The 27,376-nt window shown below is 41.7% G+C and overlaps 1 protein-coding gene across 4 annotated transcripts in view; it reads left to right on the plus strand.

Annotated features, from left to right (window-relative positions):
- march8 (membrane-associated ring finger (C3HC4) 8) overlaps nucleotides 1-27,212 on the plus strand; it is an 89,286-nt gene extending 62,074 nt beyond the window's left edge. For 2 of the 4 annotated variants that reach the window (XM_035172404.2, XM_035172407.2), the window contains 7 exons: nucleotides 990-1,040; nucleotides 10,677-10,756; nucleotides 11,147-12,115; nucleotides 17,135-17,315; nucleotides 19,110-19,245; nucleotides 21,222-21,236; nucleotides 23,599-27,212. In XM_035172404.2, the coding sequence (XP_035028295.1) occupies nucleotides 990-1,040; nucleotides 10,677-10,756; nucleotides 11,147-12,115; nucleotides 17,135-17,315; nucleotides 19,110-19,245; nucleotides 21,222-21,236; nucleotides 23,599-23,903 (1,737 nt within the window). In that variant the 3' untranslated portion in view covers nucleotides 23,904-27,212. The remainder of the gene's footprint in view (nucleotides 1-989; nucleotides 1,041-10,676; nucleotides 10,757-11,146; nucleotides 12,116-17,134; nucleotides 17,316-19,109; nucleotides 19,246-21,221; nucleotides 21,237-23,598) is intronic. The other 2 variants (XM_035172405.2, XM_035172408.2) reach the window with 2 other exon arrangements.
- Nucleotides 27,213-27,376: the final 164 nt, after the last annotated feature.

Here is a 27,376-nt window from a genome sequence, read left to right on the forward strand (position 1 = left end):
TATGTAATTAGGATTGATCACTCATTAAGGAACCACACACAGCTTTAATACCAGTGCTGGATGTATCACAACACACCAGTGGCTGTTTGCAGAGAGCACTGAGTGGGAATTGAGGATCATTACAGCCTCACAAACAAACTTGACTTCGCTGAGTGCTGGAAGTGTTGGCCTGTTTAACTCCTTGGGTAATCACACAAATATTGTGTGACACCATTTGATTTGGACTTTGGTCGGATGTGTTATGTAATCAGCTTGTCCTCATTTCGGCTCGTGCCAGAAAATACAAAGACTTTATCTCTTTAAGATGCCAAACGGCTCAGACTCACTGCTCCCTGCGATATGATGTGCTCATTAGACGGCATGAATCAGTCCTACCTTTCCCTCCTACAGCCTATATCAAGATTCCTTCATTTATATTCACATTTTGACACTGTTACGAGACAAACTGAACTCTACTTGACTCACTAGGCCGATTCTCAGATAGACTCCCTGACAAGGGAGGTTATGGATCACTCAAGTTTTCAGTCGAACTTCCTGACCTCTTCCACCAGCAGGTCTGCGAGTCATGGCGTGCCACTCCAGCCATGCCAGGCTCAGAGCTTGGCCAGCTGAGACGCTGTCGTATGGTTTCAGTTCAGAAGTCATGGGGGAAGTGTCCCTGTGCAAAGTGACATAGTGTAGTGAGAAGAGTCGTTGGATCGCTACCCACCGTCAGCTGCACCTCTACACTGTATAGACTCTCAGTCTTGTTAAACACTTTCTATGAATGTCTGCTCTGTTCCCGTTAGTCAAATGTGAATTATGTGTTTGTGTCAAGCAGCTAGTAATTGAGCAGGACCAATCATTACAAATAAAATGCAATGCAGATGATAATTATAGGGCCATGCCAGCTTTCACTGTGGTGGACGCATGTGCAGATTTCCAGCAATTCTCTCCTGCGTCTGAATGTTTTCACTCACTGGAGCTTTGGTTTGTTTTCTCTTTTACAGAATGAAAAGCCTCTGGGTCATTCTGCGAGCAGGTCCAGCAATATATCCAAGGTGAGCAAAGCACAAACACAACACAAGTGGAAAAATTACAATCTATGTTTACTGTGGAGGAAGATAAACAAATAGAAGTGCAGCTGATAGACCCGCCTGTCTTGCATCAGAACACTTCCTCTTTGATCGACCTCCAGAGAACAGACGTGCCTTTATACCTCAGCTCTTCAGCTCAACACTCGCTCTCAGACACACTGTACAAACCGCTGTTCTCTCTCACTCCTGTCTTCCTCCATCTTTCTCCCTCCAGGAGGCGAAGCCTGTGTCAAATCTACCGTCAGGGTTTCAGTCCTTGTTCTCCTGAGCCTCTTACAGGATAAACCCTTTACTTGTGCTAATAGATGTCAGGGTCACTTCATCACCATGAAGCGCTCCAACAATAATGTATGATCCACGAGCCAGTCGCACTTAAATAATAGATGTGTAGAAAAAGTGATGACACTAAGAATGGCTTTCATTTGTTGACTCAAGACATTAATATCATTTACAGTGGGGTTCAAAATCCGATGTTTTATGTCCCTGCTCGTCGACTGAGACATTTAATACATAATATTTAATTCAATATTTAATATATTAAGTATATTTATGTGAGCATGTGATCGATCAGAACACATCAATGACCATTGACCACCATATTGGAAATATGTTATAAAACTAAGATTTACAACTGAATGAACAATAAATTACTTTACAGGAATAGTTTAACATTTTGGGTCATGTGCTGTCTACTACTGCTTTTTCTTTTTAGCCTTAGCTACTGTTAGCAGTCAGCTAACCTTGGTTTGGCAAAGATACATAAAGACATTTATGCCTGTGCTAACAGGTGAGCAAGCACTCGCCCTGCATATGGAGGCTTTAGTTCTTCTGCAGCAGCTACAGGTTTGGTTCTGATCCGGCCCTTTGCTACGTGTCTTTCTGCAAAACACGCCTAAATTTATCTTTAACAAAAACAAGAGGAGGAAGCAACTAGTCTGGATCTGTCTAAATGTAACATCATGTTACTCTCACGAACTCTAAGGCTCATTAATTTAACGCATTATATTTTGTAATATAGATATGACCCAGAACGTAGCATAACAAAACTTTGATTCGACAGATCATATTTGAAATATTAATTAGTGAGATTTAAAAAGCTGGTAGGTTGGTTTTGTGACCTGTGGACATAGCTGGTGTAGCTGTTTCCTCTTATTTAGTCTTTATGCTAAACTAAGCTAACCAGCTTAGTAAAAGGGCATAAATTCAAATGAGTCTCATCCATAAGTCGAAGGGTGGATTTCTTCATTTGGAGGTTTTTGGACAACATTCGTTGTCATTGACTGTGCTACCTAGACCGCCATCCTCTGACAAATGTGTGTGCACTGGAGTGCTGGACGTAAAGTATGAAGAAGGTTCTTAACCCTTTGATACAAAAGCTATGCAAACCCCTTCTAATGCACAACATGAGTCAAAAATGACCCGTATTAATTTCCTGTGTTATTTCATGCATGGCTAGGTGTTTCTTTGCTATATTCTTTTATAGCTTATTCTTCCTTCTTCATTTAGGAGAAGGTTCCTTTGAAGCGATAGCAGATGAGTTTTATATCTCATCAAAGGAACCTTCATTTAGGACAGCTGGATTCTAAGACAAACCAATAACTCCTGTAGAACATAGTGTCCTGTAGAACACTATGTTCAGCTGTGTGAAATGAATGGTAGGTGTTCACTAGTGAATACATGATGTGTGGGCCATTTTTGACCCATGTGTGTAAAAGTGATGTAAAAATTCAAAATTTAAGTTTGTTTATAACGTAAGGAAGGAAAAAGGAAGATAATGATTTGTGGTAATCAAAAACAAGATATTTAATGAATACTTAGAATATTCTATGATAAAATACATTTATTTCAAACATATAGCAAAGAAACACTCGTGCATGAAATAACTGAATACGGGTCATTTTTTACCCATATTGTGCATTAGAAGTATAGTGATACAAAAATGATTTTTATTCAAAAAGTAATAAAGGAAAAATTTAAATAAGGAACTGTGATGATCAAAAATAAGTTAATTGGGGATTACCTGAAAAACTGAATGATGAAATTCATTCACTGCAAAGATGTAGAAAATAAAAACTGAGCCAGGTCACTTTTGACCCATGTTGTGAATCAAAGGGTTAAGTTTGACAGCTTTAATTAATAATCCACAGTCTGCCTGTCAGCTGGTGTTTCCTGCTGCTTCCTAAAGGGAAATACCTTCCAATGGCAGGTTTAAATCTGAAGTAATTCTCTGGACGCAACAAGTCTGCTGGGAGTCTGAGGTTAAAGAGAGATTTGAAGCACTTGACCGGTTTGAACCAAGTGAGACAATAAGTCCTCTCAATATATTTCCAGGAACGCACCATCTTCCACTTTCCCTGGAAGCTGCTTGACTCTGAATGTGATCTGTGAGACTACAGGAGATGTTATGCATATGCAACACATTTATAAGTTTCCCTGCTCTCTGCCGCATCGGCGGCATGAGACGGAAGATTTTCATATTTCCAGCAGTGACTCAAATATTCCTTTTTTGCTGAAAGAATATCAAATGTGGGTCAAGTTCATTAATGTTCCAAAGCTGAAAAATGAAAGATAAAAGACACTTTATGGATCATAGTAAAATGCACATCTGATAAGATATTCACTTGATGTGTGTGTGCACAGCTGATGACTGTTTTAATGTATTCTATTCTCTGATTGTTTTCATTTATTTTCACATGAGAATGAAAAGAAGGACACTTAAACAAACCCACTGCTTCACGTGGCACAGATTCTAGCTGAATCACATCAGCTCGTGTCAGATCAGATAAAAAAATAAAAGTGCACGTATCCAATTGTTGACCTATTTAAAAGATCTCTCCAAATAAATAACCGCCGCATCAGCCCGAGAGGAATATTTCATATCGTCGGCAGCTTGGCAGGGCAACACAGTCTGGATTATGTGTGTGTGTGTGTGTGTGTGAAAGCTCAAGCCGTCAAAGAGTTTGTTCATTCTGTCAAAGCACCTGCTCCAGTTTTTCTCTGAGATCCTGGCAGGATACTTGTCATCCCTTCTTTTTCTCTCTCTTTCTAGCTTCTGTCTTTTTTCGTGTAGACTGTAGACAGTCACTGAGCTGACGTTTGTTCTTTAATTTAACAGAGCTGTTCTTTTCTGAGGACGACTCAGAAAGAGACATCCACTTTCTAGGTATCCACTCCCACTTGGACACCTGTCATGAGACACCCACCAGTCATATAGTCGTATGGTATAATAAGAGGAAAACAAGCTGCAGCATTTAGCCAGTGGGTGGATCGTTTCATAAAGTGCTTGTCACTGTCAGGGGTTTAGTAGTATGAACTTAAATAGAAATCTATATGTGTATCCAAAGTAAAAAAATTCTTTATCTGTTGTCTGCTTTGTTTGTTCATTTCTGAAGAAAGTCTTTTATCGAGCGGCTTAGAGAGATATCGTGTGATTTATGAAAGAGAGGTGGAATTCAGGCCAAATAATTAGCATTTGTTTGTGCTGAAAATTGAAAAGCAGTTGTGTTTATCTGAGTGCAGAGTGTGTGCGAGCATCGCCTGTTGATTTGGTGCGAGTCAAGTTTCCACTCGCAGAGGTCAGGAGGCTTAGCTGGAGCTGTGTGTCTCCGAACCACGGTGCCAAGGAGCCGTGAGATAGATGCCTCCCATACTGTCTGGGGAGGAATTAAAGTATTACGAGTCCTCACAAAGACCAGAAGCAGTGACCCGTCGCTCGGTGTGCTTCTTTTTTGGTTTTCGGCCAAACATCTGGCACTCTCAAATTCAAGATGCTGCCGTTTTGCAGCGTCTGCTTCAGAGCAGAGCCCGAGTCCGTCCTCCACATATGAGCAGGACCAGGTCCATTCATCTCTTCAGCTTTGGCAGACCACTGATGTTAAAACCAGGCACAGAGCCAAACCACTATTCAGCAGAAAGTGAAGTTAATTGTTAATTTCTTGGAACACACCATATTTTAATGGTTTTCTTTGTTAGATTACTCAATCTGGCAGCATTGCTCTTTTTCTGTCTGCTGAAGCTGGCTCTGGTCCTCGGAGAAACGAGACTTGTTGGTTTCATTGTAAAATGCCATTTTGGTGGAACGTGCCATTATTATGGATTTTTCTGTGCAAAGTTATAAAACAACACCTGTGGAGGGAAGGTAAAACAATTAGAGAAAAAGAAATATTGAAATATACCCTCTATAATTTCTTAGAGATCAAGAAGATTATGATAAAAGTAAAAAGTTGCTCCTGTAAGGCCTTTGCGCACCAAGTCAGCATTCTTCAGCCCAAATTGTTGCCCGTTTAAATATAAATATGTGCTCGTGTGGTGTCCATCAGTTTTAAACACAACCACTCTGACAGTTTCATCTGTCATTCAAGGTTTTTGTTTTTCAGTGTGCTTTCACTTTGCAAGGTTTCTGTTTAGTCCTTCATTCTGACCAACATCCAAGTCCAAACATATTCAGTTTCATTCATACGTAGTCCCTCAATATATTAAACTATATTGTAGTGTTTGACTTTTTCAACTCTTGTTTGACTTTTTTTCGATCTATAATCAAAGAAAACTTTCCTCTCGAAGCCTGTCCTCCCTATATGTCTTATTAGACTTAAAACAAGTGAAGTCTCTTTCAGCTGCTGATTGTTGGAACGTCCCTTAGCTATGATGAAACGCTTGCAGCTGAATTGTAATGCTGCAGCAATCCGGAGATATACATTATCAGTACGATGTGATGGTGCCGTGGGCTGTTTCAAAATAGTTTAGTTTCAAAATGTGAAAATATTCCTTTAAACTGCATTTCTGATTTTGAAAATAGTAGTTTTGGACAAAACCGTCCTAACTCAAGGATCTCTGACAGAGCAAAATATCTTAAAATCAAAAGTGATGTTGACGAGGAAACATAAACTGTGCGGCATCTTGGGATTGTTTTCAGTTTTCAAGGTTTACTACAACCTTGGATGTTTATTTTCCGTGCTGCTTTATTGTCAACATCTGGCCCGTTCTCGCCATCTGTTCAGAAATGTGTCCATCTTGTTAGAGGCTTCTCACCAGGAGTAGGTGATTCATTGTTCCTGTTAGATGTTGAAGGTTATTCCTTGATCGGCCCCGGTGGCTAAAAAAAAAACAAGAGCCTTATTTCTGCCCCCCTGGTAGAGGAGGTAGAAGATGAATAGAGGCCGAGGTAATGACAGATGTGAGAAAATAGGTGTTAGAGGGAGACGAGGAAGGAAAAAACGTGGATAAGAGGATAAGTTATGCACCGATGAAGGATGTGTGTGGTCGGTGCTCAAGGAGAGAGGTTAAATAAGTGTTTATAATATTGATAGATTGGGAGACATTTTCAATGAGCACAATGAAAAGCTTATTACAGTGACAATATGCTGTGAGGGTTGAGGACGGCAGCTGGGATTTATCAGCTGATTCTCCAGTTGAAGGTTCTGCGTACTGAGTGACGCTTCACTGAACTTTGAATACACAGGTGAACAGCGGTGGTGCAGCTTCTGGGCTCTGTGGCCTGAATCAGCAGGTTCCTGCTCGTTCAATTACTGCAGGTTCAATTTACAGTTTCAGTAAAAGCTGCAACCAACCGTCCGACAGGTCAAGCAAACAGCCAATTACAAACAGGAAGGTTCAGAACAGGCGCGGCAGTAGAAAGTAACAATTCTTAATTCAGATGTCTAAAAACAACTTGACCTCTATATTTTGTTGACTTCAAAATGTTTACAACAATGTTCAAACCCAGAGAAATCCCCAATTTTACTCGAGGTACGTTACCGTCCTGTTAACTTTTAATTACGTCATATCTGCTGTGCCCGTCTCTGCTGTGACTTCCAGGACAAACGTGTGATGAAGGAAAAACACACTGCGAGCCGGTTAGCCAATCAGCTGTTTTTTCCTTCCACTGTTTATGTGTCACTCGTAATGAATCCAAACTATTCCTCCCCGTTTTGCTGCGTAACATGAATCAAAGTTAAATAAATGACCTCATCAGCAGTTTTTAATGTTTCCCATGATCCCACACTGCTTCACAACATCATCAAACTGGGTCTTTTGTTATTGTTTTGATTGAGAGACAGTTATCGGCTGAAGTTACATATCGTACGTTAAATGTCAACCTTATTTTGTATGAAACATTCAGATTTATATACGTATTAATCAAGTGTGCTGTGAGAACATTGCAGCCCTCTTCAACCCCTGATGTCTAATTAGCAGCTCATGATATACTTCTTAACACAGTTGATAGTTTCTAAAGTAAAAGTGTTGAAGCATCCAACTCGAATCATCATCAGCAGTCGTTGAAATGAAAACAGCTTAAATTGTCTCAGGTTATCCATTAAACTCAGAGACTCATTTAGTTCAATCAAAGGTCCTCGCTCGCAGGCGAGGCTGCTTTTAAAAGCGGCTGTTTGATTGAAATCTGAAGAGTCACACAGGCTTTTAGGAAGTTAATCAGTACGGTTACGACTCCGTTATCATCGTGTCTCTCCGAGCCAGAGGGGGTTCTCCGTTGGCCAGCTCTCATCAGATGATTAACAGAGGACAGACAGCACGGGAACATCATATTTACACCGCTATAATAAAATATAAGGAATAAAGATGCTGTCCAGTGACATGAGTGCAGTCACCTCAGTCTCATGAGGCTTTAGCTTGTGTGACAGGAATTTCTTTTGTTTTTAGTCGAGCTGGAGGATATAGCCAACAATTATATCAAGAGCCAAAAATGTCATATCAGCCGTCAGTTCCATCCATAAAGTTTATGACTGAATGACCAGAGGGGAAAACAACAGTGCAACATAAAATACAACAACACAAACCCAGTGTACTATTAGATTTCTGTTATGTTTAAGTTTGCTCCTGAGTGAAGGTTGTGTTTTTAAACTGTTCTTCGTCAGCAGAGGACATTTTAAAGATCTGTTTTGTGTTATACCTCCTCACTGTGGTTGCACAACGCATTAGCAAGATATCGATACATATTGGATTTTTATTTTTGCTATTAAGGAAAATTATGTTATATAATTATATTGCCAATATTACTGATATAGTTTTATTGCCCAGTCCTAGTTTTTAGTTGTTGCTGTGTAACTGTAGCGCTCGAGCAGCAAGTTTCACCTCAGTTGTGCTCTTTGCAAAATAATAATGTCTTTTTCCTGTGATCTTATCTCTCACTTCTCCGAGCGGTCTCTTCTTATTACATTTATATCCCAGGCTCTTGCAGCAGCTGCCACCTTAAATGTGAACTATAAGAGAAAAAAAAATGAACTAATATATTTTAGAGAAATGTGTGTAAACTCAGGTTATAATGAGCAGAGAGAAACTGTGTGTGAGAGAGAAGCTGTGCTGTTCATGTAGAGTCGGGAAAACCAGGCTGAGGGGAACAGCAGAACATTGAATTTTCCATTGATTGCTGTCTGGCCAGGAGCAATACATTTCCCCATAGTTAGAAATGAAATCGATAGATAATTAGTTTCTCATTGGAATTGCCATCCTGCGCTGTGTCTTTACGTTAGCAATCCAAACACTATCTGATCCCATTCTTTATGTCCCCGTCCAGTCTGTAGCCGTCACTGAGGGGAACAGCAGTGGGACGTCTTTACGGGAGAGTTTGACATTTAGGAAATAAGCTTATTCACTATCTTTTTGTGAATTAGCTGAGAAGAGTGATGTTATTCTTTATATGAAGCTAGCTTCACATGATGATTTGCTTTGGCGTCATTTTTTTCTAAGTGTGACCATCCTTCGCATTGGTAATGATAGCAGTGTATGCACCATGTTAACTGCTGAGATCTGGAAAAGGGCAAGTTGTCAGACGATTGTACCAGAGCGCTGCAGAGACCTTTAGAGCGGCAGATGCCCAACGTTAAAGAGGCACATGGAACAAGATTTTAAATCACCTTACATCAACATAAACACATTATTACTGACATCAGAACTAAGAGACGGAGAGACAGCCTTTGTTAATTATGCCACAAAACTCCCTGAAGTGCTCAAATAAAACTGTAAGATACATGATGATTTTTTTACCTGATTATAGTTTCGTTTTTCATCATTTTACCTGATGGCCGTTTTATCCTTTAGCTGAATTTGCCATTTGTATTCAATTTTGTTTTCTTATTTTGTCTTATCATAAATGTTTTTTAATGTCTTTTATGTGAAGCACTTTGTGTTGCATTGAATGCATTTATTGTGTTCTATAAATTAAGTTTATTATTGTTATTGTAGTAATTTTCAGCATAACCTTTTGAATTATAGATGCCCATATTCAATAATTAAACATGAAATTTTACAACAAACCACATCATACTTACATACTTAGGCTGCAACAGAATTTCCCCAGGAACGAACAATGTACTTCTCCTTCTCGCTCTGAGCTCATGAAAGATCATGATGTGACGTAAATGGGCCGACAGCAGTCAGGTCATTTTATTTACAGCTAAATTGTTGTCAATTGTTAAATGATCTTATAGATTTAGGCTACGTGCAGGCTCCCAAAGCCCCTATCTGCATGTGCCAGGATCATAGACACACAGTCACAGTTTAAATCAGATTCAGGCCGAGTGGGGGGAAAAACATAGCACCTTATACTTGTAATTCCAATTGGGAAATATCTCCCACTGGTTAAAAACAACGACACTAAATGAAACAACAACCCGATGGTAAAACAGGCTGAAAATCCACCATCGCTGGCACTTAAATCCAGTTAAATCCAATATTAACACTTAATCCAATTGTTTCAGCTAATTTAAAAAGGAGCTGTGCAGTTTAGATCTTCGTTCACTAACAGATTCAAACACGGCAAAAGATAAATATAGTGTATTTAAGTGATGTGACTACAAGTCTACACAACATTAGAATCATGCATGAACGTGTAAGTTGCAATAATGGGAGGTTTTCACTCTCAGCTTCATCACTGTGTGCTCCAGCCACTGTTGACTTGTTTCGGGTTTCCTCATCAGACGTTGTCGTAGCAAAGTGGTCGTGTTCCAGGATGTCAGCAGGAAATGTGGCGAGTAAAATAGGATCACATCCAATAGAAATTACAGTCAAAGGTTTGTAAATACAACCCAAGTGGCAATAAACCTAATGTTTCCCTTCATCTCATCCTTTGCTCATGGTATTTGCATCATAACGGCCTTGTATCTGCAGGAGCATCTGTTTAAAAATTCTCCTTGGAGGTTGAACGAGTCTCAGGCCTCACATCCTCCAGCTGTGCCTTTCTTAGCACCTCATTCTTCATAACTTGTCCCCGTGTCTCGCCGGCTGCCTCCCTCACTCCTCTAGAGTCTTGGTGTTTTCGGCTGCTCCACCACACGCTGACAGATTTCGCCCGGCACTACTTTAATCAGATAGATTAACCACCAGTATTGTGTTCGTCCTTTTTATCTCCCGCTGAATCGGTCTGTGACATGTTTTTACTCTCTGTCTGTGAAGATCACATTCAGATGTTGACAGCCTGATAATTCTCACTGCAAACGACCTTTTCCCGGCAACAATGTGACCGGACCCTGTTTGTTGAGTATAGCACTGGGATTATTTCACCTCAGGGTTTCACTTGCATGTCTCGTTTTTTTAATGTTTTCTATCCTAAACGTAATCTTTTTGTGCTTTTGTTGTGTTCCTCAGGCGGGTAGCCCGACTTCTGTCAATGCTCCGTGCAGTTTCTCCAGGACGTCGGTTTCCCCCTCCAGCCAGGACATCTGCAGGTACGAACCCCTGCAACATCATTTCACTCCGAGCGACACATTTACATGTACACCCGAGGACAATAAATGTTATTTATCAGTCCTTTAGTGAAGAAGCTTATCAGTGGTTAATGTCGGTTTACCCTCTGGCAGCTCCCTGTCACTGTGTGGAGAAGCCTCAGTTGCGTGAAATCTGCTGTAAAATGGATTTGATTGTAACATGGATCATCCAGTGTTTAGTTTTTTCAGGCAGAGCCTCTGAAATCATTCTTTTCTCAGAATTTCTTTTCGTTTCAAACACATGATGTCTTTTCCATTTTTCTTTCTTTGCCCTTTCCCGTTCCTCCTTCTTCTCCTCCACCGTCATCGGTCACATGATCCTGTCATTAACGCACACTTTCGCACACGCAGTCATGATCAGGACTGTCCGAAGCAGACCGCTGTGGTTCTGTTGAATTCTAATGGTAAAACCTGTCAAGGCTCTGGAGGTATTTCAGTGACCACCCTCTGTGCAGACGCCAGTCAGGCCTGCAAACATGCTAAACAACGCGACTGGCTCTCTCTGCTCCGCCCCTCCTCCGTCAACATCCGACCCGCCAGCTCGCTCAGGTTCTCCATGTCTCTGAACGACGTGGGCCAACGCGTGGACAGTCTCTGCCGCGGCCTGCACTTCATCGATCGCACCTGCTCGGAGGGAGAGCTGGAGCTGAAGGCTGAGTCCGCCCAGCCGGCCAGCTTGAATCGAAAGGCGCACACGCTCAACGGCAAGCTGGCTGCATCACCCCCACTCCCACCCCCGAATCCTTCGGCCTTCTCCACATGCACCCACCCCCACCTGGTCCCTTCCTTCACCAACAACTACAAGTACATGCAGGGAATCCCTCCCGCCGATTGTTTTACATCTGACCCTGCCATCGTTGCACCTCCTCCTCCTCCTCTTTCCAACGCCCACCTCCACCCGCATCACTCCCCGAGCGCCAACTTCCTCCGTCTCCTCCTCCCCTTTTCTCGATCCTCTACCTCGGCCAGCCTGCAGTGCTCCGAGCTAGGCAGCTATGGCTCTCACCTCCAGATCACCAAGTCCTCCAGCATCATGCTGGAAGGCAGCGAGACAGGGTTTCCCCCCGAGACAGGGTTTCCCCCCGAGGATGCACTGGGAGATGACAGCGTGTTTGAGGAGGCCTGGTCCAGTCCTGCTCTAAAGGGAACAGGCCGGCTGGCAAACCCAGATACAGTCACAATCACTGGCCCAGCCGCACTTCTCGCCCCGCTGTGCTATATGGATATGGATGAGGACAGTGACTTGGACCGCTGCTCGTCCCCTTTGTCGGACAAAACTGGGCCACTGTCACGCTATTCGCTATCTGGGGACTGCTGCAGGTGGGTGACCGTCTGGATGGTGTGCTCCACACCCACCCTTACTGTGACTTGGTAGAGCCCAGACCACTCCCTGACCGTTAACATGGCAGTGAACCCCCCAGAGCCCTGCGGAGTAGTGGAGAGCTTCTCATCCTGTAGTGTAAACACCCAGCAAATATCTTACACCTCAGCCATATTTGTCCTGAAAACCCAGCTCTCAGTGGAACCATTAATCAGATAACCTGAAACTTAGACGCAACCCCATAAACCTCCCTCCAGCTGCCCTGATTCAACCCCTCCTGTGTGTCTAGAGCTGAAATCTGGCTTCATTTAATTTCATAGTATTTCACTGGCTTTACAGCTGTGTTTTTTTTAGATCAATGAGGAATGCAAGTGTCTTGACATATGCTGCTGAGATTTATCATTGATTTTTGCCTACAAGCTTTTAAACTTTGCAGTAAACGCAGGTACAGAGGCCATGGTAATGTCCCGGTAAATATTGATCAGCAAAGGCTACGGTAGAAAATGTAATGGCATTGAGAGACGGAGTGTGTTTCTATCTGAGAGTGAGTGGAGCAAAGGCAGACGTGGGATAAGAAATGGAAAAGGCCGGACACAGTCTGTGAGATTGGGTCAACAGAGCCATCACCAGTGTTTTTCACTTGACAGTGCGTGTACAATCAGAGCCATGGTGCGTTAGGACGGACTGATAGAGTAATGTTTGATTATAGACCATGTCATGGCTGCGTATCATGCTTGATAGCGGTAAATTGCCAAGAAAAGGAACGTTAAGATCTCTCAGATCACTTGTCCCCTTTTGGTCTCAGTATCTATGTCAGTTTAGTATAAAACACAAAATATTATCAGTTCCATAGGTCTGTCCCTGTTGTCTCCTCAGCTGTGGTCTGTGCTCGTACTCTGCTCCAGATTATGCATCTTACATACGTCAGCTGTGAGCTGATAGAGAAACATGAGCTTAGAAATGGCAAGGTGAAGGCCAGAGATCAGGAGGGAGATTATTGGCTTCAAATAGCTTGTGTAGTCTCTGACTGCACACACACACACACACACACACGCACACGCACAAACATCACGTCAGGTGGCTAGAAACGTGAGCTCAGCACAGTAGTATTTGACCTCACCTGTGACAGTGCGTGTGTGTTGGCGGTTGTTGTTTTCACAGAAGAATGACGTGTTAATTATCTTCCAGCTCCTTTATTGAAATCACTTCAGAGTGTAATGGTGAAACGTCTGATATGATGTGACCTGCTCTACTTCCTTATCAGAAATGTGACCTTTGAAAAAACAGAGGCACAAACTAAATTATGTTTGCAAAATATATTGAACGCATTTCCAAAGATGATTTATTTGATTATTTTTGTAAACCTGCATTGCTTTTATTTGTATTGACATCAACTATTAGTTTGCATTTATGTCTGCTGATATGAATAACCATGCAGAAAATAATAAGAAAATAGGTTTATTTTTATTTTTATTCAAGTTCCATACATTAGTTTGTATTTGTGTATTCTTTCAATTTATAGTTATTGATGCTATAGTTTAAGGTTTAGCTGTAACTGTACCATTTCTTTAACATAAGGGTGTTTTGATCCCCAATATCGATATGGGCATTGGCCCCAAAACATCCATATTGGCCCTGCTCTTGTTTCCAGGTTCACGTTTCCAGATGCTTTATGTTGTTTGACACATAACTGTTTTACGGTTCTGATCAGGAGAAAGCCAGATAAATGATGATGAGATGTCATTTAGTGACAAATTGCAGTTACAGTCAGGCTTGTGTCTCATTTCTTTTGCCTTTTCGCCTTCTCCGGTTCTTGATTTGCCCCTTCAAATTTTATTTTTTGTGCTTTTAGTGCTTGCACGCTGTTCAAATTTGCACTGTCCTTCTCATGCGTGTACTGGTAGAGTATTCGCTGCAAACGAAATATTGCTCCAAAGAGCCTCTCGTATTTGAAAACCTCTTGAAGCTTCAATATGCAGTGTATCGTTGGTGTATATTTAATATAACCAACTGGAGTCTATGTAATTCCTTAACATTCCTCCAAAAGTGAAGTTCCCCTCAGGAAATGTAATATTCTTCTGAACATTTTCGCCCACACACAGAGAGAGACAAGTAACCTCTTCAGACATGCAGAGAGGGGTGAGGGGGAACAAGGTGGACGGCTCCTGGTCCTGCTGCTGTTGCTGCTAATTCAATTGTGTTCCTCTGTGATCAGCGTGTCTCTGGCAGAGTGTCGAGCTTAAACTGTTCAGATTGAAAACAGGCTGAGAACAGGAGGGGACAAAACGCCTCAGATGTCCCACTCTGCCCCATATTACCCCTCTGAAAATCTGTTTAGCAGAAATACCCAGGAAAAAAAAGCAGATTGGTGCTAAAAAATTCATTTGAGAATTAATATCCAAGCATCTCCGGATGAGGGCAGAACAAGGAATAGCTGGAGGGGAGGGGGTTTAAAGTGACACGCTGCGAGAGAGAAGCGAGGCCACCGGAGAAAAGAATGAGGAAACAGAAGCAAACATGATAACGGGGAGAAAGTAAACACCTCAGCCAGGCGAGCATGTTTCCCTCTCAGCTTGTGATTTTCCCCGACTCTTGTTTTGCTTCCCACATTTTAATGCTGATAGACTCTAACGGCGCCTTTGCCATCTTAAAATTACTGTGAAACATGGAAGTGTTTTGGCTGCACAAGTGATGCAAATTAAATTTTAATTTCAGCCTCCCGTTCCTAACAGCGCTGACACGGATACACTTTAGCTGTAAATTTGCATTAATATGTTTATATGGATGTTTGTTATGTTGCATATTATGTCTGCAGGATTTCTGTCTTTAAAGTGCATTTTCAAGCGATACCCAGGCTGTTGTAGCAGTAAAAAAAAAACATTTCATGACAGGAACGGTCTCTTCCAGTCATATTGTTCACTGATCATTTTTAATTTCCACCCTGGCTCCATGTGGAGGTGTAGGGATTTTTCTGTGGTTATCCCGTCCTACGCTTTAAGAACAAAATACATTAGCATTAGAATAATTAGTTAAATCTGTCCATTTCAGCAGGCGCCAGTTGTTGATGCGAGCACCGAGAGAATTCAGGTCCTGAGGCTGATTTTTAGAGAGGGATACAGGACAGAATGTGGGATGAGAATCTGCAGTTCATCTTCAGATCCATGCAAACAAACAAAACAACCCAGCCATAAACAAACCAGACGGAAAAAAAGCACCCTCTTCTCAAGATGTTAATTGTGCCTCATCTATCCTTTAATCCCCCAATTCTCATTCCACTCCCTCCACCTCCTCGTACTTTTTGAGAAACGCATAGAAAACGGCCTATTTTTATCATCCTCCCTTCACTGGGTCTCTTAATCTTGTAACGCTTTGGCCAGATCAGCGAAGTCTGAAAATAGACGTTATCACGCTTGCTTACTTTCTGACACGTGCGTGTGGTCATGTGTCCTCACCCCCACATACACCTGAACCATGATAAAGACAATCCCATTTAAAAAGCCTGCTCTCTTGTCCACCCGAGCCACCGCTGTCTGTTCTGCACTCTGGGGAAAAGTCTTTGCTGGTTGGAAAGTCTTAGAAAAAGGGGATTTGAAGACATAGGTTGAAATTATCGCCCCCTCCACTGTGCTTCATTTATCTGTGGAGCCCCTGCAGGGAAATCATGTGCACTTGATTCTACACTGCAACAAATTCTCCTCCCGGAGACGTGAGCCTGAACTTTCATCAAAGTTTAGTTGTGGTGAAACAAACAGCAGCAGATTTTTGGGGCTTATTGCTCATTTACTCAGGACCTGAACATCAACAACAATGTCAAAGACCTGATACTTAATTCTCAGCCTCTGCTTCCTCCAAGTAGGGGTGTGTGCGGGATATTAACTTTGTGGTTTGCATCATGTCCCTTTCCTCTGAAACTAACTGTACTGAGTGTGACTCTCTTACTGGTGAAAGTGTGTGTGTGTGTATAGTCAGCAGCAGCTACACAGACACACACTCGCACTGTACAGGCCAACGCCGACAAATATAGTCGTCCTTTGTGTGGGTGACTAATAGCTGCTGTCCGCCACTCTGTCAGACAGTGTCCGATATATGTCATCATTTGGAGGAGAGGGGGGTCTGCTTCACTCTGATATTAAAAATCTCTCACTGAGGAAAAACCTGTCCAACAGACACCTAATAAAATGTCCCAGTTTTTTGCAGCTGTGCCCAGAATAACGAACAGAACAAACTATATTACACAGTGTTACACTATGCATCCTTTTCATTCATCCATTATCTTATATAAGGGCGACAGAGGAGCTGGAGCCAATCCAATTAGACGAGAGGCAGGGTTCAGGACTTGTTGCCAGCGTATCACGGAGCTGACACACAGGCACAAACAACCATTACATGCACTCGTTAAAGCTCATGCAATTGCAACAAATAACAGATTTAAGCTTGGAAAATTCACAGAACTAATATTTTGAATGCAGCTCTTTCTTTAACTGATTCTTCTAGTTACAATTAGCGATCAACCAACACAGTGATCATTACCGGCAACTTGTATCAGTTCCCCCCGGCGCTGAACCAGAGACTGCTGCTGCCACGTCCTGCAAAGTACCTCAGATTAGATGTGCTGTGTTAAATTTTATACTGCAACGCTGCAAGAACACGGAAGATTGGTTTCTGTGAATGTTGTTTTAATTAGTAAATTAAACACTTAAGTCGTTTGTCTAGATTGAGTTTATTCATGGGACATGTGTTGATTCTAACGTTAATGTGCTTTTACATTTGTGACGTTACAGTAGATTCCCATCTGCCACTCTTTCTGTAGCTTCAGCATCTGCAATGTGTGTGAGCATTTCCTAAACACCAGATATCCAAATATTCCCATTCCTGTAGTTTGGGGAAATTTGTGTCAGCTTTTCTCCGCCAACTCGTCTCTTTCTGATATCTCCTCTCCCCTTGTATTTCTTCTGTTAAAGCTGTCTTGCCTCTAGCTTAGTATTGACTGTATCTTTTTTGTGGGGGTGCTCCCGTAGGATTTGTCACTGTGAAGGGGATGACGAGAGCCCCTTGATCACACCATGCCACTGCACAGGGAGCCTGCGCTTCGTCCACCAGTCCTGTCTACAGCAGTGGATCAAGAGCTCTGACACTCGCTGCTGTGAGCTCTGTAAATATGAGTTCATCATGGAGACCAAGCTCAAGCCACTGCGCAAGGTGAGACACAGTCTGTGTGTGAACATATTTGTCTGAAGCTAGTGTTAAGCAGTTACACATAATTACTTAAAGGTAGGGTTGGTAATTTGTTTCTGAAAACCTTTATTTTTTTCTTATTTGTAGAAATCCTCGTTATAAATAGCCATTAATGAATAGAGTTGTCTGGAAAGAAAGGTGGTGTCTGAGGCCCTTGCAGGACTGTAATTAACACAACTAATTATTTATTCTTTCTCATTTCTTGTGTACCTGTGTGCTCCCTGCCCGTGCCCTCACATGCATGAGCAGAGTCTTCACAAGCTGGAGAGACATAAACTGCTGATACATAGACAATAGCTAGAAGTTAGAGAGTGAGTCACGGTCATATGGGCGTAGCTTTGACAAGAGGGTCGATGGGAAGGGGTGGGATGTATCGGTTAGATATTTTCAAAAGTGTATCCCCCTCTTGATAGCTTTTCCAGGATTACCGACACTAGCTTTAAGTAAAAGGACAGATAAATAGATTTCAAAGTAAAGGTACCACGTTCACTTGTCCACTTGAGTTATATTTAAAAGCAAGTACTTGCTTTTAAATATACATACAGTACTGAAAGCAAAAGTACTTGCAAAGTGTACCTTATTCCCTAATGCGACGGACTACTAGATCAGTATGGCTGAGTCTCTGCGGGGACCTCTTCCTCTTTCAGGGGTTTCTTCATCAGTGCTGCAGGAGTCTAATGTTACCCGCCCACTCTGATTGGAGCAGTGGACCAATCCCACTCTTGTTATTGATAACATTTGAGAACATAAAGAACGTCAACATGAAACGCAATGCATTGTAAAAATGTAGTTGAGTGGAATGTACAGATAAATGCTGATAGAAGTAGTGGATACATTTAAAAAGAAACATGAAAAAGGTACTTAAACTCTCTGCATAATGTATTTGTTACATCCCACCGCTGGTAACTTCATTACAGTTCAGCTTCAGTTAATAAATGCAGGCCGTCGCTGTCACTCTTTAGTGATGAAGCTGTGAGCTCCAGAAGCTTTATCTGATCTATCTTAACACAAGCATGACACTGAGCTTTGAAGCTGTTTTTATAAGCAAGACTTTTTTTGGGGGGGGGGATGCGATTCATTTCAAATGGTTTAGAGGCAGTTTGCTTCCATTTAAAGCTTTTATCAATCATTGTGGCCTGGAGATAGCAGGACACTCTAATTAAAATTCCTCCACCCTTCATTAGCTGCACAAAAGGCCTTAAACAAATGCTGCGCCGTTAATAGCCTCTGAATCCCACGGGTGAACATCGGGGTTGCTCGTGTGCGAGTGTGCGGTCGTAGCGTTAATCAACGTCGTTTCATGTCACACCCGCTCGTTATCACCTTCCCTTAACCCTGCGATCGTGCCATTTCAGAGCTAAACACACGAGTGATGTTTGGATGTTGGGAGAGCAAGTACAGCTTGTATATGCTGATGTCGTGTTTTCTGTGTTTTGTTGAGCTCATTTCCTGGTGTGTTGTGTTGTGTCGTGCAGCCAGCGGCAGACAAGGTGCTACAGTGGGTTAGCTGAGCTGGCTGGCAGGCGGCAGGGTGGCTGTCCTCTGTGTGTCCGGTGCTGTGCGCCACTTTTTACTACCAAGAAGTGCTTTGTCGCACTGGATCCTGATCACAGTGGCACATTAAATATTTAGCTCACGCTCAGAGCTGCTCCAGGAATCGGTCAAGACAGCCAAGAGTGTTAAGTTTTCTGTATTCATGTGTTTGGTGTTGACCTCTCGACCTCCTCAAACATCCTTCCTGTGTCCCCTCTGCCTCAGTGGGAGAAGCTACAGATGACGGCGAGCGAGAGGAGGAAGATCATGTGCTCTGTCACCTTCCACGTCATCGCCATCACCTGCGTGGTGTGGTCACTCTACGTCCTCATCGACAGGACAGCAGAGGAGATCAGACAAGGTCAGCGCAGACTCGCACATGCACACATACAACCACTCACGTAAGGATGATCATGACAACATCGTCTGGTGTTTGATGTGGCGTTCGTACCTTCATCCACCGTTTCCCGCCGTCTCCGGATCATTCATGCATCGTGATTAGTGACAAATCTGCATAAGTGAAGTGTTATGTGAGTGGTGTGAGTGATGAGTGTGAAATGTTCCCTTAGATTGGAATATACGTGGGTGTGATTCACATGCAGGAGCAGCTGAGACCAAACAAATGTTTAGAGGAGTTTTTCAGTCTGTGAGGATTTTCAGACTTTAAGTTCAATTCAGTTCACTTTGAAGGCGAAGGTTAAGAGATGAAAGAGATGAAGGAAAGAGATTAAAACAGACTTTTTATCTTAATCAGATCTCGTTTTAGATTGAAATCTCCACAGAGGTTTTAATTGCAAAGTGAGGTGATGTTGGTTCACTCTTGCATCTTGAAAGGGGCTTAGATCAGGTTGCTTGTGTGTGCTGTGAATTTCAATGACAGTCAGTTCATGGTAAGTCTTATTGTTAAAGAAAATCTAATCAGCACAAAGTTGTCTTGTCTGTGTGCTTGTGTACATGTGCACGTGGGTTATCAGCACACACTGAGCCATGTGACCGCAGCAGTCTGGGGCATGGACCCAGCAGCCAAAAGATAAAGATCTCAAGACACAATGATCCTGAATATTATATTTCCATGAAGCTATTTAGGGGAATAGTTTGAGTCTTGTTTTTTTTTTTCTTCAGATAAAAAGAAGAAAAGAAAAAGATTGATACCGCTCTCATGTCTAAATATGAGACAGCCTTGACTTTCTCGGTCGAGTAAAGTTAAGTTGGGCTACCAGTTAGTTAAAGCTGCAGTATCTAGATTTCACTTGACTGTGATTTTTTTTTTTGGAGACCTGAAGGTTCGGACCCGGATATGTTCACGTCATGCGTGACGTCACACTTAAAAGCGGATAGCGACACTTGATAAACGAGCAAACATGAGGTATTTTTTGTAAATGTTCCCTCCTGCATATTTTTGTGCTAATATAACCGGCTTCTCGCTGTGGCTTTGTGTTTAGTTAGTATCTCATGATAGTGGTATCAATCTCCTTTAACACGAGGACAGAACCCATTTCAACAGATTTCCAGAAGTGACAAAGTGTTCTTTGAAGGAGTTTGTGGCCACTTTTTGATGAACATGTAGCCTGCAGGGTCACGGAGAAGACGGCTGCTTTGTCCCATGATAAGCTTCCTGATTACTTTTTTTAAAACTAATTTTCATTTGCCAACCTGTTGCTGAGCACAGACTTTAAAAGCCACAGGCAAAACTAGTCAGTAGGTCATTGTGATCTTTAAAACCTCAAACTAAAAAGAACATTTATGCCTAGGAGTTTAAAGGCCTCTGTAGCGGCCCCTAGAGGCTGTGCTGCTTCTCACAAAGGGGTCAGAATCACTTTGCCACAGAAAGATTGACACCACCGTCGTCTTTAGAGCCCCGTGGTCTCGCTCTCAGGCTGAAATCGGACGCTGCAGTTTGAACGATGAGCTGCTGTGACACCCGATGGCTCGTCGGCCGCTGCCGCTCTTTCCTCTCTGACATATTCGCTGCTTCTGAGACCGTGTGCAGATGGAAGAACAGCCTGTGCCTGTTTAGCCCAACCTGATGATTCAGACTTGTTAGCATCCCTGAGGGCTGTCGGGTTCAATCACCATGGCGATGCCAAATCGTTCCTCACCAGTACCGGTTGTCCGTCGGCCAAATCACACACAACCACAGTTCTGTTCTTTGTTTTCCTTGTCAATGACGACAGATTAGCTCGAATACACCTTGAAAATGTATATTCTATTGTCTTCTCTGATTGAATGTGTGTGATTGTATGATGCATCTGTAAATATCTGACTTCTGGCTTTTCTATCAGTCTGTTTGTGTGTCTTTGGTAATACATGATACTAACACTCTCTTTACTCATGCAGCCGGAAGAATCCCAGGTAAACATTTCACGTTTGACCTTTTGACTTTCAAATTGTGTTTTCCCTGTCAGCCGTGTCCAGTTCTTTCCCAACCGCACCTTACACCCTTTTTACTTTACCCTTTTCTGCCATGATGTCAGGACAGAACAAATATTCATACCACCTCACTGAATGTTCCAAACCAATGAACGCAGACAGATGCACGGGCGAGGGGCACACTGTGATTTTCTATTGTTAATAATAATTTGTGGCAGAGAGTTTTTTAAAAATGTATTAAATTCAATTAAAATTAAAATCTCTCAGACATATTCTAGTACATCAGAGGAAACAGGTGCAATGGTTCAGTCGGATGCTTGGATGCCGTTAAATAAAAAAGAACAGTGAGGAAATCAGATTAGAAGGAAGTGAAAAGAATCACCTCATGTATTCACCTTCAAATTCATTTATTCACTGTGGAAACATGCTGAGAAATTCACGGACATATAAGACACATTCATCTCTTCTCATGTGCACAGTATAAAGAATAGTTGTGATTATGTTTGCCTTGTTTGAATTTGTTCCTCTTAATATGAGGCATTTTTCTATTTAATAACAACGATAATGATAATATTTATCATTGTGATTTAAGGATTTAGAAACTTCTTCTTTCATTCACACATGAATCCACTTGAAATATAAAAGCCAGAGTTGCAGCTGTTCAGCCTTGTAACTTTTTTCTGTTTATTTTTTGAAGATCCCTTTCCTGCCTCTTTGTTTTTGTTTTGGACGAGGCTGCCGCTTGTTACAAATATTTACACTTGCTAAATTTGCTCCATTTTTTTTTTTTTTACAACCCTTGCTTGGAGCCTTATATTTCAAGGGTTAGCAATTTGCAAAAATGCTGGAACTGCCTCAGGGGCCGTGGAAATGTTTTTGCACTATTAAGCAAATTAACGAAAAATCACACACTGCACATTACTGCTAATCACTTTGTAATGCTTGCTGTTGTACTGTGGTTTTTTTTCCATCTTGTTGTTCCTTTATTTCTTATATTCAGTTAGTTTGGGGGCATTTTGTGCCTTTATCCAACTGTGACATTAGAGACATGTCAGGGAATGCGAGGGGAGAGATAAGCCCAGAACGTGGGGCGATGCTGAACCCCTCGGCCCCCAGGCTGCCCCCCCATTTGTCTCTATTCATGTCATTTAAACCTACCTATGTTAGATAAGTGCACACTTAACACCCTGAATGATCTGACATACGGTGATTGTTTTGCTCTGCACAATATAGTTGAAATCCTCCATCACAATATATGTAGCTCCATCATATTGTTAATAATCTGTATATGGTGCATTTCCTGCGATCAACTAAGAAACATGTCAAAAGCAGTTGAGAATTGACATGTTTCTGTCTTCCATAGTGAATTAAGCACGTGACAAATCTCTCTCATATTGATGGAAAAAAATATATAATATATAATACATCCACAACCATATGCATAGAAAGTTTCTGTAAAGTGAAATATGTATATATAGTGAAATATACCTTTCATATATATGGAAATATTTGTAGAAGAGTAACTAATTGAAAACTTTTGATCTGGATTTTAACAGTTAGCACTTTATATGTGCCTGATATTTTTCATGAAGATATCTGCATCATTTTTTGAGAAATTCACTAAACTGTCAAAAGCTGGCAAAGAAAAAACAAATCCTGGATCTCCCGCCTTAAGTGAATTAGCTCCAAAGGTTAATGAGTTCCTTCTTGGCTCATACCCCCACCCCCTTCCACCAAGTTTCAATCAAATCAGTTGTGTAGTTTTTGCATAATCCTGCTAAAAGTCACAAAAACAAACAATGAGATGGAAACTAAGTCATATTTCTCTTATGGTCCAATGTGCTGCAGTGCTGCAGAATAATAAGTGTAAAATCTCAGGAATTTAAGTACTGCAGAGATTTCTAATGAAAAAAAGTTCTATATCATAAAGAGAATAGTATAGTGAAAAAGGGGTTTGCAATAATATAAAATATACTGTGTATCATTTTGCGAAAACAGCAGTGTGAACATTCGCCTGTTTCTTTGAAAATATGCAGAACATTGAAACACTGTCCTGTCCATTTGTCCTCCATTCAACGTGTGTAGTGTATTGTGTGATAGCACCTCCCAGCCACATACCTTCCTTGTTAAAGTAAAATGTAGTTCAAGGTTAATCTGTTCAATGATTGACTGAAGCACCTTTTAAACTCGCAGCAGCTTAATGATCCATTCTTGTCATTCCTGTTTTTGTTCTGACCTCCTGAACCTAGAAAACAAAACGTTCACGTACGAGACTGTAGACTTTCCTTCACAGTCTGGTCACTGATTGACTTGTGCACATGTGTCTCTCTGTGTTTGTCCTCAGGGATCCTGGAATGGCCTTTCTGGACCAAGCTGGTGGTCGTGGCCATCGGCTTCACGGGTGGACTGGTGTTCATGTACGTCCAGTGCAAAGTCTACATACATCTATGGAAGAGACTCAAGGCCTACAACCGGGTCATATACGTGCAGAACCGGCCGGAAACGTGTAAAAAGGTGGCGCTGGAGAAGCCGCCGCTCATGGAGCCGAGTCTGGAGAACAAGGAGGCGCTGGTCCCAACCCAGTCGGACACAAACTCCTCCCAGTACACAGAGACAGAGGACTACAGTATGGAGGTGCTCCATGTCTGACCGCTCAGACGACGCCATTGGTTGTCCCGCGAATGATACACACACACAAACATGCCCACGGTGACGGTGGAAGGACCAGATCCCAGACTGACCCGCTGTCGTCTTCTGGTCATCTTATGTTTCTGTAGAGACAGACAGACAGACTATGACTGTCCTCCTTTATCCTCACCCCTCCATCCTCCTGCACCCTTACTCCTCACTCATTTCCCAGGACTGGACTGTTTTTACTTAGTTCTGTAAATGTCTGGAGAGGCCTGGAGGGTACAAATCTACACACACACACACACACACACACACACACACACACACACACACACACACACACACTATTGTATGTACCTCTGGAGGAGCAGGACTGAGACAGATGGACTCACAAACGGCTCCGGAGGTTTACACATCTCTGACCCGTGGTTTCTTCGCTCGTGGGTTTGTTAGATTTGTTCGTTTTTACCTCCTCTCTGTGATTCTACTCGGGCTGACCCTCTGTGGATCAGTATGTAGCGCCACGCATCGGATCTCTGGAACATTCCAGCCACTGCCGTCCCTGTCGCTGTGGTCTGTCAAGTCCACGCTGGTCTGCTGATCCGACCAGCGTCTTGATCTGGACATGCATTGAAGCACTTTTTTGGTTTTTTTAGTTCCCCTTTCTTTAGTTCCTCTTTATTTGTTTTTCTTTCATTTTCAAGTCTTATACATTGTACGTGGGCGAGAACGAACTCAAACAACCTTGAAAATGTTTCCTGTTTTATTTGACGTTGCATTTCTTTATACGCACATACACGTATATATATATATATAAACGCTCCTGTGGATGACAAAAAGGAATTGGGGTCAAAAAATGGAACCAAACTGAAAGAATCATGTGAGTGTTTTTAGTCGAAACTGAAAAACGGGTTTTCATTATGACACGTCAGGCTCATAGCTCTAAAGGAGATTATGGAAAAATCCAGCCACATGACTTCTCTGACCCAACATCAACTTTGTGAAGGCTTTGAGAATGTAAACTTTTTAAATAATGGTTAAAAAAAAATATAAAACATTTCAAAAAAACAATTTTTTTACCGGCCACAGGAAATTGTGGGATAATTTCCACATCCATAACAATATAATGTCCCTTTGGGCATAACCAACGTCGCTCATGTTTGTTTTTTATCATGTGAATGAGACAGTATTTACAGTGTGATATTCCATGTGCAGGTTTCAAAATGTTTGCTTAGTCATGGGATTTGCTTTGAGAAATTTGCAGCTGCCTGTTTTCAGTCTGTGTCGCTTAAATTAAATAACTACGACTGCTCTAAATGAGCTTTTTGCTCTGCAGATCTGGACACACACACACACACACACACACACACACACACACACACACACACACACACACACACACACACACTTCTAATCCATCTCGTCACTTGTGGTAACACACTTCAGCTCAGAAGGTGCCAGATCTGATGTTTCCCCATGACGTTTAGGATCATTACCAGCGCATGTGGGATGAGCAGGAATCTCATTTTCAGTGAAAGTGTCTCGTCTCTTCTTCTTAGTCTATTTTAGTACTAATCACACGGCGGCCGGCATGTTCCCGTTCATTTGATTGTTTTTCTCACTTCTGGCCTTATGCGGTTCAAATGAGACAAGTTGTTCCAACACCTCCTTTTTTTATTCCTCTGCAGAAGCACAGCTTAAACAGTGTCGCTGTGTTAGTCCACCATTCTTTATAGCAGTGTAACATTTTCACTGTAGACATTTATTTTGCAGTAAAAAGCCATTATAAAACGTCCCTATGTTTTCTTCCTGAGCACAGCCAGCCTCATCTTTCATTGATGAGCTGACTGCAGCGCCACCTGCTGGTGCGCAGCTGGAGGCGCAGTCTGAGGCAGGCGGCTGCTGGTTTCTGAGGGGCAGCGTTTTGAGGGTGATGGTTGTTGTAAGTGCTTTTGTGTACGTGGGAGCACAGTGATGCCAGGGCTCATGTTGAGCCTCATAGCCATTCCAGCAACACACACACACACACACTCACTCACATTTTTAAAAACTGTCTTTGATACCTGTGTACTGTCTGTGAACAACGAAGGTCCAACTATACCTGACGATTACTGCTCAGCAGCAGCAGCAATAAAGGAAATCATCGCTTTTTGTTTTTTGAGACAGTGCATACTGTACCTGTGTACATGCCCCATGGTGACTTGAGATCTGGAGTCTAATATAATTCTGATATTTAACACGAGCCAAGGGAGTTGTTGTGTGTCAAGTTGGATTAAGACCGAGGAATGAGATGCTCCTCTGAAACTTCAGTACCCGCGAGGCTCAGTGCAATTAGACAGATAAAAAGTGCAATTACCCCTTTTCTTGTTATTCTATTCTATAGTTCTGTACTGGTGTTTAATGTCCAGGGAGTCCTCTGGGTATGAAAAGATTAATTTCTTCATTTTGTGTTGTATTTATTTTTAAAAGAAACAGAGTACAATTTGTTCATTTAAAAAAAAAAAAATACCTTCATTAGTAATTTTATGCAACTTACACTTCATTTTTTTTCCCAGGCATAAATATACCAGAAAGTCACTTGCACTCTTTGTTTAGTCATTTTGATATGAGGGTTGTACAAAGCTTAACGTGTGTATCTGCTCCAACTTTTTTTGCTTTTTAAGATTGCTTGTTGAATTTTGTTTTAAACATTCAGAATAGAGACCTTTAACCACATATTTGAATTTTCCAGAACAAAAAAAAACAACATTGAATATTTAAACATATAATTTCCTTGATCTGGACAGTTAAAGGTTATTTACCACTCATAGGAGCTGGCTCCTCTCATGAAGTCTGAGACAGACGTTTTGATGTAGTCCTGATGAAGATTGAAGCCTCTAAAGGGCACTTGAACAAGCAGACGTGTTTCTCTATCAGAGCAGCTTTTTCTTTCAAAGTGTCTATCACCATGAAATTATTCTTTTTTTCCCACTTTCCGATCCCACTGAGCAGGAAATCGACTGAGAAGAAAAGGTACTTCTAGGTTTTTCTGTTTTTCTTCCTCCTATCTCTTCGATTCTCTTATGTCTGGGAATAGTGTAACTTGCATAAAGCTACATTTGTTTACTACTGACTGGACTTGAACATATATGACTGTTCCCCTGTCTTATAATATCATTCCACGAGTTTGTCTGTGAATTTACTTTGGAATAGTAACTGTAAAGAATTTGGTAAAAGTACATATGTTTTTAAAAGAAATATTGATGTGTTTTCAGTTGAAGTTCCCATGTTTGAACAAAGTATGTAGAGTTAAAAAGAACAACCAAATAAAAATTAAGTTACTTTTAACGCTCCGTGTCGTTGTCAGTGTACAGATATTTGTGTTCTGGATTTTAATGTAATGGTCACAAGATTTGTGACACTGTTAAAAACTGTTAATTTTGCATCAATGTTATTAGTAGCACAACATATTCGTTTTTTTATAATGCCTCTGCACTGATGACAGCCAGCGC

This window comes from Hippoglossus stenolepis, chromosome 12 (assembly GCF_022539355.2).
Source record: "Hippoglossus stenolepis isolate QCI-W04-F060 chromosome 12, HSTE1.2, whole genome shotgun sequence".
Lineage (NCBI taxonomy): Eukaryota > Metazoa > Chordata > Actinopteri > Pleuronectiformes > Pleuronectidae > Hippoglossus > Hippoglossus stenolepis.